Raw genomic sequence first — 14010 nt, forward strand, 5'->3', positions numbered from 1 at the left:
AAATTGCTTCCGCATGTGTTATATTAACACCATCAAATACATGTTAATCCTACAATATTCGGAGAATGAAGCTTCGGGAAGATTTGAATATTTGACGTCGGTAGCCAGTTGTTGAATGATATTCAAATCGTCAAGTTATTCCAAACGCTCGAGCGTGTACTACAAAATCGAGTGAGAGAGAGAGAGTTTATCAACTTTCGAGGATGGAGATTTGAACTTCTGACCGATGTTATAATACCTAAACGAGCTGAACTATATATTCAACTTAACCAAATTTCAAAAGCTCGAGTATTTACGACCGAGCTGTGTGATAGGAATATTTCAAACGTCTTAGTCGATGTTATAATACCTTAACTAATTGAACTATGCTCAAGTTGACAGAACCTCTAACATGTGAGAATAAAAAATTCAAAACCCTAAAATCTCGGTCGAAGCTATAATGGGTTTTTACCGAACACGCTGTACCGACGTTGACAAATTTCAAAACCCGAGCACGTAGTACTAGATCGAGAGAGATAGGGTAAAGAAGAAGGCTTGTAAAGAGTTGCAGCTGAGCACCAAAAAATGAATTGAGATACCAACAACTTCTTCCTCATTGCCATTAGAGAAAAGTAATTATTATTTATTTAATTAATACAAATATTAATCTCAATTATAAAGTAATTAATGGCCTCCTTTTGTATTAAATATAATAATAATAATAATAGTAATAATAATAATTGTAATTTTCTTAAAAATTTAATCAATCAATTATTAGGTGAGGGAATTTTGTCTTTAATATATTATTTTAGAAAATTTATTTCTTTTTTGAGGTGGCATTGTCTTCTAAGTAAGCAACCATATTTATTTTTTCATTTATTAATTACTTTTTTTTTAATCCAACCAAACATTATTTTTACTTTTTACTGTTATTTTAAATTATTTTTTTAAATTTAAATATTACCGTAAGACCAGTCTCGTAAAATTAAACACGTTATTTTTACAGTAACATTTGAATTATTGATAATTAAAGTTCAATCAATTTAAGGTAAAAATTTATTCTTTATGCATTAGTAGGTGTCGAGAATTTTCTTTCGTTTTTTTTATCTCGTGGTAAAAGTTGAGTCAATTTGAGCATAACTCAGTGAATAAAACGTCAATTGTCACTGAGAATCGATGACTCAATTTCTAACTAACAACTATTGAACTAAATTAAATCTTTCTCTCTCGAGTTTATAAGTAAAAATTGATGTTTTTTTTCTTTAAAATATACCAACGTTATGTTTTTCCACCTTTTAACATCATAGACTAAAATTTTAACGTGAAACCAATTTGAACATACTTCAGTGAATAAATACATCATTATTATTCTAAATATTGATGGTTCGGTCTCTTACTCCTCCAATTATTGAACTTTAAAAACTCGAAGAAATTAGTGATAAACTAGTGAAACCAATTCGAACATAGTTCAGTGAATAAATACATAATCATCATTCTAAATATCGATGGTTCGATCTCTTACTCCTCCAATTATTAAACTTTAAAAACTCGAAGAGATTAGTGACGATCGCTTGCTCCTCCAATTATTAAACTTTAAAAACTTGAAGAAATTAGTGATAAACGAGTGAAACCAATTCGAACATAGCTCAATAAATAAATAAAAACTCGAAAAAATTAGTGATAAACTACTTAAACCAATTCGAACATAGCTCAGTAAATAAATAAAAACTCGAAGAAATTAGTGATAAACGGGTGAAACTAATTCGAACATAGTTCAGTAAATAAATAAAAACTCGAATAAATTAGTGATAAACTACTGAAACCAATTCGAACATAGCTCAGTAAATAAATAAAAACTCGAAGAAATTAGTGATAAACTATTCTCGAAGAAATTAGTGATAAACTAGTGAAACCAAGCTCAATAAATAAATAAAAACTCGAAGAAATTAGTGGTAAAACAGTGAAACCAATTCGAACATAGCTTAGTAAATAAATAAAAACTCGAAGAAATTAGTGATAAACTAGTGAAACCAATTCGAACATAGTTCAGTAAATAAATAAAAACTCGAAGAAATTAGTGATAAACTAGTGAAACCAATTCGAACATAGCTCAGTAAATAAATAAAAACTCGAAGAAATTAGTGATAAACTACTGAAATTAATTCCAACATACATAGCTCAGTAAATAAATAAAAATTCGAAGAAATTAGTGATAAACTACTGAAATTAATTCGAACATAGTTCAGTAAATAAATAAAAATTCGAAGAAATTAGTGATAAACTACTGAAATCAATTCGAACATAGCTCAGTAAATAAATAAAAACTCGAAGAAATTAGTGATAAACTACTGAAATTAATTCCAACATACATAGCTCAGTAAATAAATAAAAACTCGAAGAAATTAGTGATAAACTACTGAAATTAATTCCAACATACATAGCTCAGTAAATAAATAAAAACTCGAAGAAATTAGTGATAAACTACTGAAATTAATTCCAACATACATAGCTCAGTAAATAAATAAAAACTCGAAGAAATTAGTGATAAACTACTGAAATTAATTCCAACATACATAGCTCAGTAAATAAATAAAAACTCGAAGAAATTAGTGATAAACTACTGAAATTAATTCCAACATACATAGCTCAGTAAATAAATAAAAATTCGAAGAAATTAGTGATAAACTACTGAAATTAATTCGAACATAGTTCAGTAAATAAATAAAAATTCGAAGAAATTAGTGATAAACTACTGAAATCAATTCGAACATAGTTCAGTAAATAAATAAAAACTCGAAGAAATTAGTGATAAACTACTTAAATCAATTCGAACATAGTTCAGTAAATAAATAAAAACTCGAAGAAATTAGTGATAAACTACTTAAATCAATTCGAACATAGCTCAGTAAATAAATAAAAACTCGAAGAAATTAGTGATAAATTATTGAAACCAATTCGAACATAGTTGAGTAAATAAATATATCAATATCATTATGAACATCGATGGCTCGATCTTTTACTTATTCAATTATGAAACTTAGCAAAGAATTTAGTTAGAAAAACATGGGAAACACTAAACTATAATGATATTTAGCTAAAATCTTTATCCAAACAAAGATTTTCTTTTGTTCTTATATTTATTTTCTGAGATCTGTCGAAATGGATTTATGGAATCGGCGGGACCGAAAACAAACGTGGCTTCATGATCTTCATCCCCTAAAGAACAACTCACATGCTTCCCATCCGATTCTCCAAAACCCCATTTAAAAAAATTTCCCCTCTCCATTGATAACAGTAAAAAAAAATTTAAAAAAGGCCAGGAATCCGTGTTTTTCTATACCAAACAAGAACAACCCATGAAATTCTCTGCTCAAAACGCCAAGATCCCACGATTTTCCCCCAAAATCCCTCTTCCCGGCTAGGTTTTTACCAGTTTATACTCCAAATCTATACTCCCCAGAGCCCCATTTGGCCATTTCTGTGCACCCATTTGAGCCCCTTTCCTGCTCGTTCAAGCAAGCGGCTGCAGTACATATACATCCATAATCGTTAGCTTTAAATGCAATCAATGGCCCCACAACTACATGCTTAACTCTTTCTTTTGCCTCTTCTTCTTCTAATATTATATTGTTTTTCTGTTGATCTTCGCTTCATTCCCTCTACCCATGTCTTAGATTCAGTATTTTTTTCCATTTTTCAAGATTTGAGCGATTTCCCCGTTCTGGGTTTCTTGTTTTTTGTGTTGTTTTTGCCTCTTTTGGGTTTGGATTATGATCCATCATCACCTCTCTGTTCTATCTCTTTTGGTAATGAACTGGGTGTTATAGATTAGGGGTGAGTGATTTTAGAGGCTATAATGGTTGGAACACCGACTAATGGAAGGGCTCGGTTGGCCTTCTCGGTGGTTAACGGCGGACAGGAGCTTTGTCTTACTAGTACTCCGACGAGCATTGCTGGCTCTGATTATGGTGGCATTGAGTTCACTAAAGAAGACGTTGAGGCTCTGTTGAATGAGAAGCTTAAAAGGAAGGATAGGTTTAATCTTAAGGTCAGTCCCTCATTTTCAGAGCTGATACCATTTTTTTCTTAGATCAGTTCAAAGGGTTGCTTGAATTTGAGAAGTTTTTGGTGGCTATGGCATTCTTTGATGATACCCTTTTGTTGGCTTTCAGGAAAAATGTGATAACATGGTTGAATACATTAAAAAGCTTAAACAATGCATCAAATGGTTCCAAGAACTTGAATATAGCTACTTATTAGAGCAGAAGAAGCTACAAGATGAGTTGGAGTCCTCTGAGATCAAGTTCAGTGAAATGGGTATCTTTCAAGATCTTGTGTTCTTGATGTTTTGTATGATTGTTAAGCCATTTTTGCTTTTTATTGACCGTTTTTTTGTTGTTGTTTGTATTTGTTTTTCGATAGAGATGATAGTGAAGAAGAAAGAGGAAGAATTGAATTCGATTGTCGTGGAGCTTAGGAAGAACAATGCTTTTTTGCAAGAGAAATTCTCGAAAGAAGAATCGGATAAGTTGGTAAGCTTTGTATCGTGCTTTTGAGTGTTAGTGTTGGAAGTCTTGTTGTGTTTTGAAATCCCACGTCGGTTGGGGAGGAGAACGAAACATTCTTTATAAGGGTGTGGAAATCTCTCTCTAGTAGATGTGTTTTGAAAACCTTGAGGGGAAGCCCGAGAGGGAAAGCTCAAAGAGGATAATATTTGCTAGCGGTGGGCTTGGGTTGTTACAAATGGTATTAGAGCTAGACACTGGGCAGTGTGCTAGCGAGGATACTGGACCCTAAAAGGGGTGGATTGTGAGATCCCACGTCGATTGGAGAGAGAAACGAGTGCCAGCGAGGACGCTGGGCCTTGAAGGTGGGTGGATTGTGAAATCCCACATCAGTTGGGGAGGAGAACGAAACATTCTTTATAAGGGTGTGGAAACCTCCCCCTAGTAAATGCGTTTTGAAAACCTTGAGGGGAATCTCAAAGAGGACAGTATCGGCTAGCGGTAGGCACGAAACTTGAGGGGAAGCTTGAAAGAGAAAGCCCAGAGAGGACAAATATCTGCTAGCGGTAGGTTTGGGCTATTACATTGTTGCTTAGAATTTGATCGTCACATTGGTTGGGGAGGAGAAAAAAACATTCTTTATAAGGGTGTGGAAACCTCTCTGTAGCAGACGCGTTTTAAAAACCTTGAGGGGAAGCCCGAAAGGGAAAGGACAATATCTGCTAACGGTAGGCTTGGGCTGTTATCGTGTTGCTTAGATTTTGATGGTCACTGTCAGGCTGCAGTAGAATCTCTCACCAAGGAGAAAGAGGTTAGGTTGATCATGGAGAGGTCACAGGCTTCAGCCTTTGAGGAGCTTGCAAGGGCCCAACGTGAGCTCTCGAGTGCGAATCAAAAGGTAGAATCGAAACCGAACTGATCAATGTACTAAACACAACAAATGTTCTGACGTTGACTCGTGGGAATTCTGCAGATATCGTCTCTTAACGAAATGTACAAGCGGTTGCAAGATTACATTACTAGTTTACAGCAATATAACGGCAAACTTCATACGGAGCTTTCGACAGCTGAGGATGACCTCAAACGCGTAGAGAAAGAAAAAGCTGCCATGGTGGAGGATCTCGGTATGATCAAGGGTGAACTTGCTCTATCTAAAGTGAGTATCGTTTCTATAAGATTCGTCGTGCATTTTTACGGTCTGTCGTGAATCATCAATGTCTGGATTCTGATTATAGGCTTCTCAAGACGAAGCAGTAAAGCAAAAGGATGCTATGATGAACGAAGTTACGTGTTTAAGAAGAGAAATACAACAGGTTCGAGACGATCGAGATCGTCAACTATCTCTGGTTCAGAATTTGTCGGATGAAGTAGAGAAGTGCAGGGAGTCTGCGGGAAAGTACTGCGAGGAGCTGAACGAAATGAAGGAAAAAACAAATGAATTAGAGGTTCTTACATTGATCCTTATTTGTTTAGAAGTCGGAATTTAGAAGTCGTTTAATGATCTTCGAGTTCTTTTACAGGCAACGTGTTCTTCACAAAGTATCGAGCTAAGAACATTGCAAAATCATCTAGCTGCTGCAGAAAACAAGCTGCAGGTTCGTAAACGACTTCAAAGACATCAAACTAGTTATTTTACGCTGAAAGCGTTTAACGTTAAGATGATCAAGTGGGTTTTGCATTTCTCGTGCTAGGTCTCTGATCTAACTGCGATGGAGACGATGCATGAATTCGAAGATCAAAAGAGGCTCGTACGTGAGTTACAACAACGACTTGCCGATGCCGAAAATAAGCTTATGGAAGGAGAGAAGCTTCGGAAAAAATTGCACAATACCATCTTGGTAATGCCCATGTTCTTGTCAACCACTGTATTGTTGATACTCACTTGGCTCTCCTGTAATACAGGAATTGAAAGGGAACATTCGTGTATTTTGTCGAGTACGACCTCTGTTACCTGATGAACGTTCTAGTCCCGAAGGAAATTTTATCTCGTATCCATCGTCGGTGGAATCTCTTGGACGAGGGATTGATCTCGTGCAAAATGGTATACTTCTTATGAACAATATTCATGCCTACCGTATTGTTTTCGTATGATACGTTGCCCTCGAGCTCTCGTAATTCAATGTGATATTGCATAATGTCAGGACAAAGACATTCTTTCTCATATGACAAGGTTTTCGCTCCAGAAGCTACACAAGAAGACGTCTTTGTAGAGATTACCCAGCTCGTTCAAAGTGCCCTCGATGGATATAAGGTAATAATATAGCATCATCGAAGGATTTATTTCGATATTTTGACCGATTTTCTTGAATATTTGTAGCAATATCTTCCAACTTCTGACAAAAGAAAAAAAAAAAAAACGAACTTGAATGGTCGATGAAAATAGTTTAGGAATCCGATTCGAGCACATGTGTTGTAACAGCCTAAGCCCACCGCTAGCAGATATTGTCCTGTTTGGACTTTTCCTTTCGGGTTTTCCCTCAAGGTTTTTAAAACACGTATGTTAGGGAGAGGTTTCCACACCCTTATAAGAAATGTTTCGTTTTCCTCCCCAACCGATGTGGGACCTCACAATCCACCTTCCTTCGGGGCCCAGTGTTCTCGCTGGCACTCGTTCTCTTTTCCAATCGATGTGGGACCTCCCAATCCACCCCTTCGAGGCCTAGCGTCCTTGCTGGTACTTCACCTCGTGTCCACCCCCCTTCCAGGCTTCCTCCTCGCTGTCACATCGCCCGGTGTCTAGCTCTGATACCATTTGTGACAGTCAAAGCCTACTGCTAGCAGATATTGTCATTTTTAGGCTTTCCCTTTCGGGCTTCCCCTCAAGGTTTGTAAAACGCGTCTCCTAGGGAGAGGTTTCCACACCCTTATAAAGAATGCTTCATTCTCCTCCCTAACCTACGTGGGATCTCACAATCCACCTCCCTTCGGAGCCCAGCATCCTCGATGACACTCGTCCCCTTCTCCAATCGATGTAGAACCCCCCCCATCCACCCCCCTTCGGTGCCCAACATCCTAGCTGGTACATTGCCTCGTGTCCACCCCCTTTCAGGCCTAGTCTCCTCGCTGGCACATCGCCCGGTGTCTAGCTCTGATACCATTTGTAACAGCCCAAACCCACCATTAGCAGATATTGTCCGCTTTGAGTTTTCCCTTTCGGGCTTCCCGTTTTTCAACGAGTCTCCTAGAGAGAGGTTTCCACACCCTCCTCCCCAACCGACGTGGGATCTCACGTGTGCATACCTAAACTTATATTCATCACTGCTAAAAGATTGCTTTCTGCAGGATATTAATTCAAGATAAGACAATTGAGTTATTTCATCAGACTGTTTCAAGTTCATTAGTGAATGCTATTTCTGATAGGTTTGCATATTCGCCTACGGACAAACGGGTTCGGGAAAAACCTATACGATGATGGGTCGACCAGGGCTCCTCGAGGAGAAGGGACTGATACCTCGATCGTTGGAACAAATATTTCAAACGAGACAATCTCTTCAACTCCAGGGTTGGAAATATGAAATGCAGGTGAGAAAGAAAGAACATCTATTGTATGTGTCTCTTCTGTTGTCATATTCTAGAACATTTTTGTTGAACTTCTCAACGTCTTCTAGGTATCGATGTTGGAAATATACAACGAAACGATCTATGATTTACTATCAACAAATCGATCAGCTCCGGTCGTGCTAAGAACTGAAAATGGTTCTCCTATAAAACCGTACGCAATCAAACACGATGCAAGTGGAAATACTCAAGTTTCGGATCTTACAGTCGTGGATGTTCGTAGCGCTAGGGAGGTCTCGTTTCTATTAGAGCAAGCTTCTCGGAGCAGGTATAATAATTGCTTCATTTGCGTTCATATGGACTTCCACTAATGCTACGTTCCGATTAGTATGTTATTTTCGACATAATGATGTCTGTGAGATCCCACATCGGTCGGGGAGGAGAACGAAACATTCTTTATAAGGGTGTGGAAACCTTTCCCTAAGACGCGTTTTAAAAAACTTTGAGGGGAAGTTCAAAAGGGAAAGTCCAAAGGGGACAATATCTACTAGCGATGGGCTTGAGTTTGGGCTTGTACAAATGGTATCAGAGCCAAACACCGGACGATGTGCTAGCGAGGAGGCTGAGGCCCGAAGGGGGGTGGACACGAGACTGTGTGCCAACAAGAACGTTGAGCTCTGAAGGGGGGTGGATTGTGAGATTCCACATCGGTTGAGGAGGAGAACGAAACATTCTTTATAAGGATGTAGAAACCCCTCCCTAGTAGACACAATTTAAAAATGTTTAGGGGAAGCCCGAAAGGGAAAGCCAGGACAATATCGGTTAGCGGTGGGCTTGAGTTGTTACTGTGTTGTTGCTTATTTATCATCAAGCCTCACCGCAAGTATTCCATGTTTACTTGATAGACGTTCCCCTTAAATGCATTGTTTTTTTTTTCCCTTAGATCCGTTGGCAAAACCCAAATGAACGAGCAATCATCAAGAAGTCATTTCGTGTTCACTCTCAAAATATCCGGTATCAACGAGGTAAATTACCGTCGATCACCATTTATAATTCGAGTTCCTCTACTCCATGTTATCCATGCACTCGCTCTAATGATTTTGAATTCGCTAGAGTACCGATCAACAAGTACAAGGCATTTTGAACTTAATCGATCTTGCCGGGAGCGAGCGTCTTTCCAAGAGCGGGTCAACCGGAGATCGACTGAAAGAAACCCAAGTAATTCATTGCTACTCTCATATCTTTGTTATAAATTCCGCTCATAATCTTTTAATTTTCTTGTTTGAAATTAGGCCATAAATCGAAGTTTATCGTCTTTAAGCGATGTTATATTTGCTTTGGCGAAGAAGAAAGAACACGTTCCATTTCGAAACTCGAAGCTTACCTATCTTCTTCAGGTACTTGTTCATTCATAAGTCCGTGTTCTTAGACTGTATCTGGAATGTCATTTTCTCATATAATCGTTCTAATTCTAGCCATGTCTGGGCGGAGATTCGAAGACGTTGATGTTTGTAAATATCTCTCCTGATTCGTCCTCGGCCAGTGAGTCACTCTGCTCGCTTCGCTTCGCTGCCCGGGTTAACGCTTGTGAGATCGGTACTCCTCGACGTCTAACCAATACTCAACCTTAAGATTTATGCTCGAGCTTTGCCGAATCGATGGTGAAATATGAGAATGATTCTGACTTAGGCTTAGTTGTGTATAGCAAAAGAGATCTGATTGTATTAATGAAAGTAAGATCTTTTTCCCCTTAACTTTTTTTTAATTATCAAATCTTGCTGCAAATTGTCGGTTTTTGTTTGCCCGATCGGTACCGTCCTGGTCGGTACCGTCTTGCTTTCCTCCTTGGACAAAATTCAAATAGTTGAGCTATAATTTGTGATATTCATAGGACGGTGGGTCCCGAAGGGGTGTGAGATTAGAGAGGGGAATGAAACATTTTTTATAAGGGTGTGAAAACAGCTCTCTCCTGCATTTTAATAAAACTGTGAGGTTGACAGTGAGGGCCAAAATGGACAATATCGTCTAGTGGTGGCTTGGGTTGTTACAAATGGTATTAGAGCTAGGCATTAAGTGGTGTGCAACGAGGACACTGAGCCTCGAAGAGGAGTAGATTGTGAGATTCCACATCGGTTGGAGAAGAGAACGAGTACCAGTGAGGACGCTGGGTCTCGAAAGGAGGTGAGATTGTGAAATCTCACATCGGTTGAAGAGAGGAACAAAACATTCTTTATGAGTCTGAAAACCTCTCCCTAATAGACGCGTTTTAAAATCGTGAGGCTGATGACGATATGTAATCCAAAGCTGACAACATCGGTTAGCGGTGGGCTTAAGTTGTTACAAATGGTATCAGAGCTAGTCACTGAGTGGTATGCCAGCGAGGACACTGAGTCCCAAAGGAGGGTGTATTGTGAGATCTCATATCGGTTGGAGATGGAAACGAGTGTCAGCCAGGATACTGGATCTCAAAAGGAGTAAATTGTGAAATCCTGCATCGGTTGGAGATGAGAACGAAACATTCTTATATAAAAGTGTGGAAACATTTATGTAATAGATGCGTTTTAAGATCATGAGGTTAAAGACAATACATAACGAGCCAAAACGTACAATATCTATGTCAGCTAGGGGTGAACTTATCCGCTCTATATTTTATATTTCTAAAATTTAAAAATAGATTCCCGAAGAGAAAATAAAATATAAGTTTTTTGAAATTAGAATTCAAACAAATTCCAAAAGGCTTTGTCATAGGTTCCAATAAGGGCACACATGCCAATGCGACAATATTTCGTCTCACCTCTCTGTCCGCCACCCGCAACCCTCCAAGAATGTTCGATGTTTGAGCCTGATCATCATTCCAGCTCTCTCTCGCTTGTCATTTTTGTTTCTACTGATGCGATGGGGCGATTGGATCACAGGAAACGAACTACCATTTGGAGCTTGCTATGGTTGACAAAATTTGCCATTCGCTTATAAGGTGTTTGATGAAATGACTCGATGAATTTTCACTCACCCTTTTCATATTCTGTCTCTTGGGTTTCACTTTGATGCTTTTTGTTGATTGTTTGTTCACATTCGTTTGTGGGTTTTAAGTTTTATCAAGAGATGCCTTGCTTAACATGTTGCTAGAACTAAAAATGCATGCTGTTTTGTTGTCTTCACTATGTGACTTGTTAAGATTGAAGCCTTCTTTAAGCTTGAACGATTCATTAGTGATTTTCGAATGGATTATGAACAACATTAGTTGCCGTGATAAAACATGGATGACCGGTATTGTTTATAGCTTCATTTGAGAAGTTTGAGAAAAATTGAGGTGCATAGAGATTATGTTGATTAGGATAAATTATTTGTTGAGACGGCCACAATCTGACTGATAATTTTTATCATTAGATTTTACAAGAGAAGTAAATTCAATTTATATCTAGTAGGTATGCAAAATCCTTAATCCACGTTCAACAATGAATACAAGACAACCATACTGTGACAACCTTGTTGAATAGTCTGTTATCGATGAGACAAAAAGGGTACATGAAAAAAGCTCGTCTTAATGTTCACATTAGATCCGTGTTTCTTTTGTGTTTTTCTTCTTTCTTTTTCCATTTCATACGCCTCTTTAGAACAACTTTTACAGTTCTCAATATTCTAGAGAACCAAAAGATGGAAGGAGTATAAACGGATAGAACTTTTCTCTATGTAACTTCCTTAATTTTTTGTCCAAATCATGAGAAGACAAAGACAAAAGTTAAGACATGAGAGAAGGTTAATCATTATCAAGATGACCATGGAAGTGGATAAGCATGGTCCCTTCCCCTCTGGGGGTCCCTACCGTTACAGATTACATTCAACCTTCATATCCAGTCAAATTATGGTAACCCAATAATCAGAAAGCTACAAGCAGCTAAGGTACCCACAGGTTTGTAGCTTATCTTCATCCTTTATAAACTATATTTACTTCATAACTCAATCAACAGAAGAAGATCAAGGAAGGGGGAAGAAGAAGACATGGAAAGACAGAAGAAGATTGTGAAGAAGACAAGGGTAATCAAAGTTAGCTCAGAGGAATCATGGGATTGTTATGTTACAAAAGCTTTCAAACAAGGCTGCCCTGTGAGTCCCTCCCTTACTTTTCATATTTATACTCTTAGTTCAATGTTTGGTGAATTCAGTAATGTGGAAATGAATGTTATCCAAGGTATAAAGGTTGAAATGATGCTCATTTGGAATAATATTGCAGGTTGTAGTGCATTTTAGTGCTAGCTGGTGCACACCCTCAAGAGCCATGAGCCCTTTCTTTGAAGAGCTGGCCTTGCAATACAAATATGTTTTGTTTCTTTCCGTGGATGTGGATGAAGCTAAGGTAATTTTGATAATGGAAGCTAATGTGGATTATCTCTGATATTTAACTTCATCTTAGGCTCGAGTTTGTGTGGAGAAAGTACGAAAAAGAATTAACCAAGTAGAAAATATGGGTTTTGATCGATGGGAGTTCTTGATTGTTGTTTGTGTAATGATAAGTCTTCTCGAGAGTTGATATACGTGAGATCTCATATTGGTTGAAGAGGAGAACAAAGCATTCTTTGTAATTGTGTGGAGACCTGTCCCTAGCATACGCGTTTTAAAATTGTGAGGCTGACGGCGATATGTAACGGGTCAAAAACGGATAATATATGCTAGTGGTGAGCTTAGGCTGTTACAAATGATATCAGAACTAGACACCAACCAGTGAGGACGTTGGACCCCCAAGGGGGGTGGATTGTGAGATCTCACATTGGCTGGAGGAGAATAAAACATTCTTTTTAAGGGTGTGGAAACCTTTCCCTAGCGAGCGTATTTTAAAACCGTGAGGATGACGATGATACGTAACGAACCAAAGCGGACAATATTTTCTAGCCGTGAGCATGGGTTATTACAATGTTATTAGAGCGAGACATCGAGTGGTGTGTCCGCGAGGACGTTGGACCCCTAAGAGAAGTGGATTGTGAGATCTCACGTTGGTTGGAGAGGGAATATAACATTCTTTATAAGAGTGTGGAAACCTCTCCCCTAGCAGACGCGTTTTAAAATCGTGAGGCTGACGACGATACGTAACGGGCCAAAGCAAACCATATCTACTAACGGTTGGCTTGAACTGTTACAATATATAATATAACTTAGAAGTGATTGAGAATTTGTTCGATTATGTTTTCTTTGATCTAAAATTATTTTATCATATAAACAGGAGGTCGCATCCAAGTTGGAGATAAAGGCGATGCCCACATTTGTATTGATGAAGAATGGAGCCCCAAACTATAAGCTTGTTGGAGCCAACCCAGTTGAGCTGAGTAGAAGGATCAAGGGCTTCATATATGGCTAAGTATCAAAAGACACCAAGAAGCACATTTGCCTTTAGCCTTGAAACCATTCAACTTTTAAGTTCATATTTCTTCAATTCTTGGTGGTATTGTTATTGTCTCTTAGTTTTTGGAGAATGAATTACTTCCCACATAATATGATCCCAATCGGTGTCTATTTGGGTCATTTTCTTTTTACGAGACCAAATGAGAGCGATTCTAAAGATAGAGTGACTAAGAAAAGCTTAAAAGAATTGAAAGTCGCTTCCCTTTTTGGTGACTCAATCATAGGAATTTCGTGATTAAACGTGTTTTACTTGGAACAATTTTATGTTGGTTGACCTGTTGAGTTCATGTGAGCAAGTACAAAATATGTCGTGTTGGTTTGTGGTGATAGTTTTCATGTCGAGGAGTAGATAACTTGAGCTTGTTGCATATGAATCATGAACTATTATGAACGTACAAATATGAACATAATTTAGAACACTACACACTGAACCTGCATGAGTGATGTTATACATGATGTTGATATGTCTTAAAATGATTCTAATTGACTAGAATATTTGAATATCCGACTTTTTAACCAATGATATATATTTTAATTAGTTGAACTATGCTTAAGTTGACTATCATAACTATTAGAACAAGTCAGTAACCAATATTAAAATTCAAACAAGGGTGTCTCCCGCTCATTATAGCCA

At 37.9% G+C, this 14010-nt stretch overlaps 2 protein-coding genes across 3 annotated transcripts; both read left to right on the top strand.

Annotated features, from left to right (window-relative positions):
• Window positions 1-3883: 3883 nt before the first annotated feature.
• Window positions 3884-9736, top strand: LOC111796601 (kinesin-like protein KIN-14N; the record flags this gene model as incomplete). Its single annotated transcript, XM_023679296.1, is given in 16 exon segments — window positions 3884-4027; window positions 4152-4296; window positions 4402-4511; window positions 5263-5382; window positions 5458-5640; window positions 5720-5929; window positions 6005-6079; window positions 6176-6322; window positions 6387-6525; window positions 6626-6735; window positions 7845-8006; window positions 8093-8310; window positions 8926-9007; window positions 9096-9200; window positions 9275-9379; window positions 9458-9736. Coding segments are annotated over 16 exon segments (2211 nt in total), but the record flags the coding sequence as incomplete, so codon positions are not given.
• A 1040-nt stretch (window positions 9737-10776) lies between these two features.
• On the top strand, window positions 10777-13611 carry LOC111796658 (thioredoxin-like protein CXXS1). 2 transcript variants are annotated; one of them, XM_023679375.1, is made up of 4 exons: window positions 10777-11882; window positions 11951-12086; window positions 12214-12336; window positions 13198-13611. In XM_023679375.1, the coding sequence occupies exons 2-4, from the start codon at window positions 11982-11984 to the stop codon at window positions 13330-13332; spliced, it is 363 nt and encodes a 120-aa protein (XP_023535143.1). In that variant the 5' UTR covers window positions 10777-11882; window positions 11951-11981; the 3' UTR covers window positions 13333-13611. The 2 variants fall into 2 exon arrangements, with proteins under 2 accessions (XP_023535143.1, XP_023535144.1); XM_023679376.1 differs by having other exon boundaries at window positions 10777-10956; window positions 11709-12086.
• The last annotated feature ends 399 nt before the right edge of the window (window positions 13612-14010 follow it).

The sequence above is a fragment of the Cucurbita pepo genome, chromosome LG06 (assembly GCF_002806865.2).
Source record: "Cucurbita pepo subsp. pepo cultivar mu-cu-16 chromosome LG06, ASM280686v2, whole genome shotgun sequence".
NCBI classification, from domain to species: domain Eukaryota; kingdom Viridiplantae; phylum Streptophyta; class Magnoliopsida; order Cucurbitales; family Cucurbitaceae; genus Cucurbita; species Cucurbita pepo.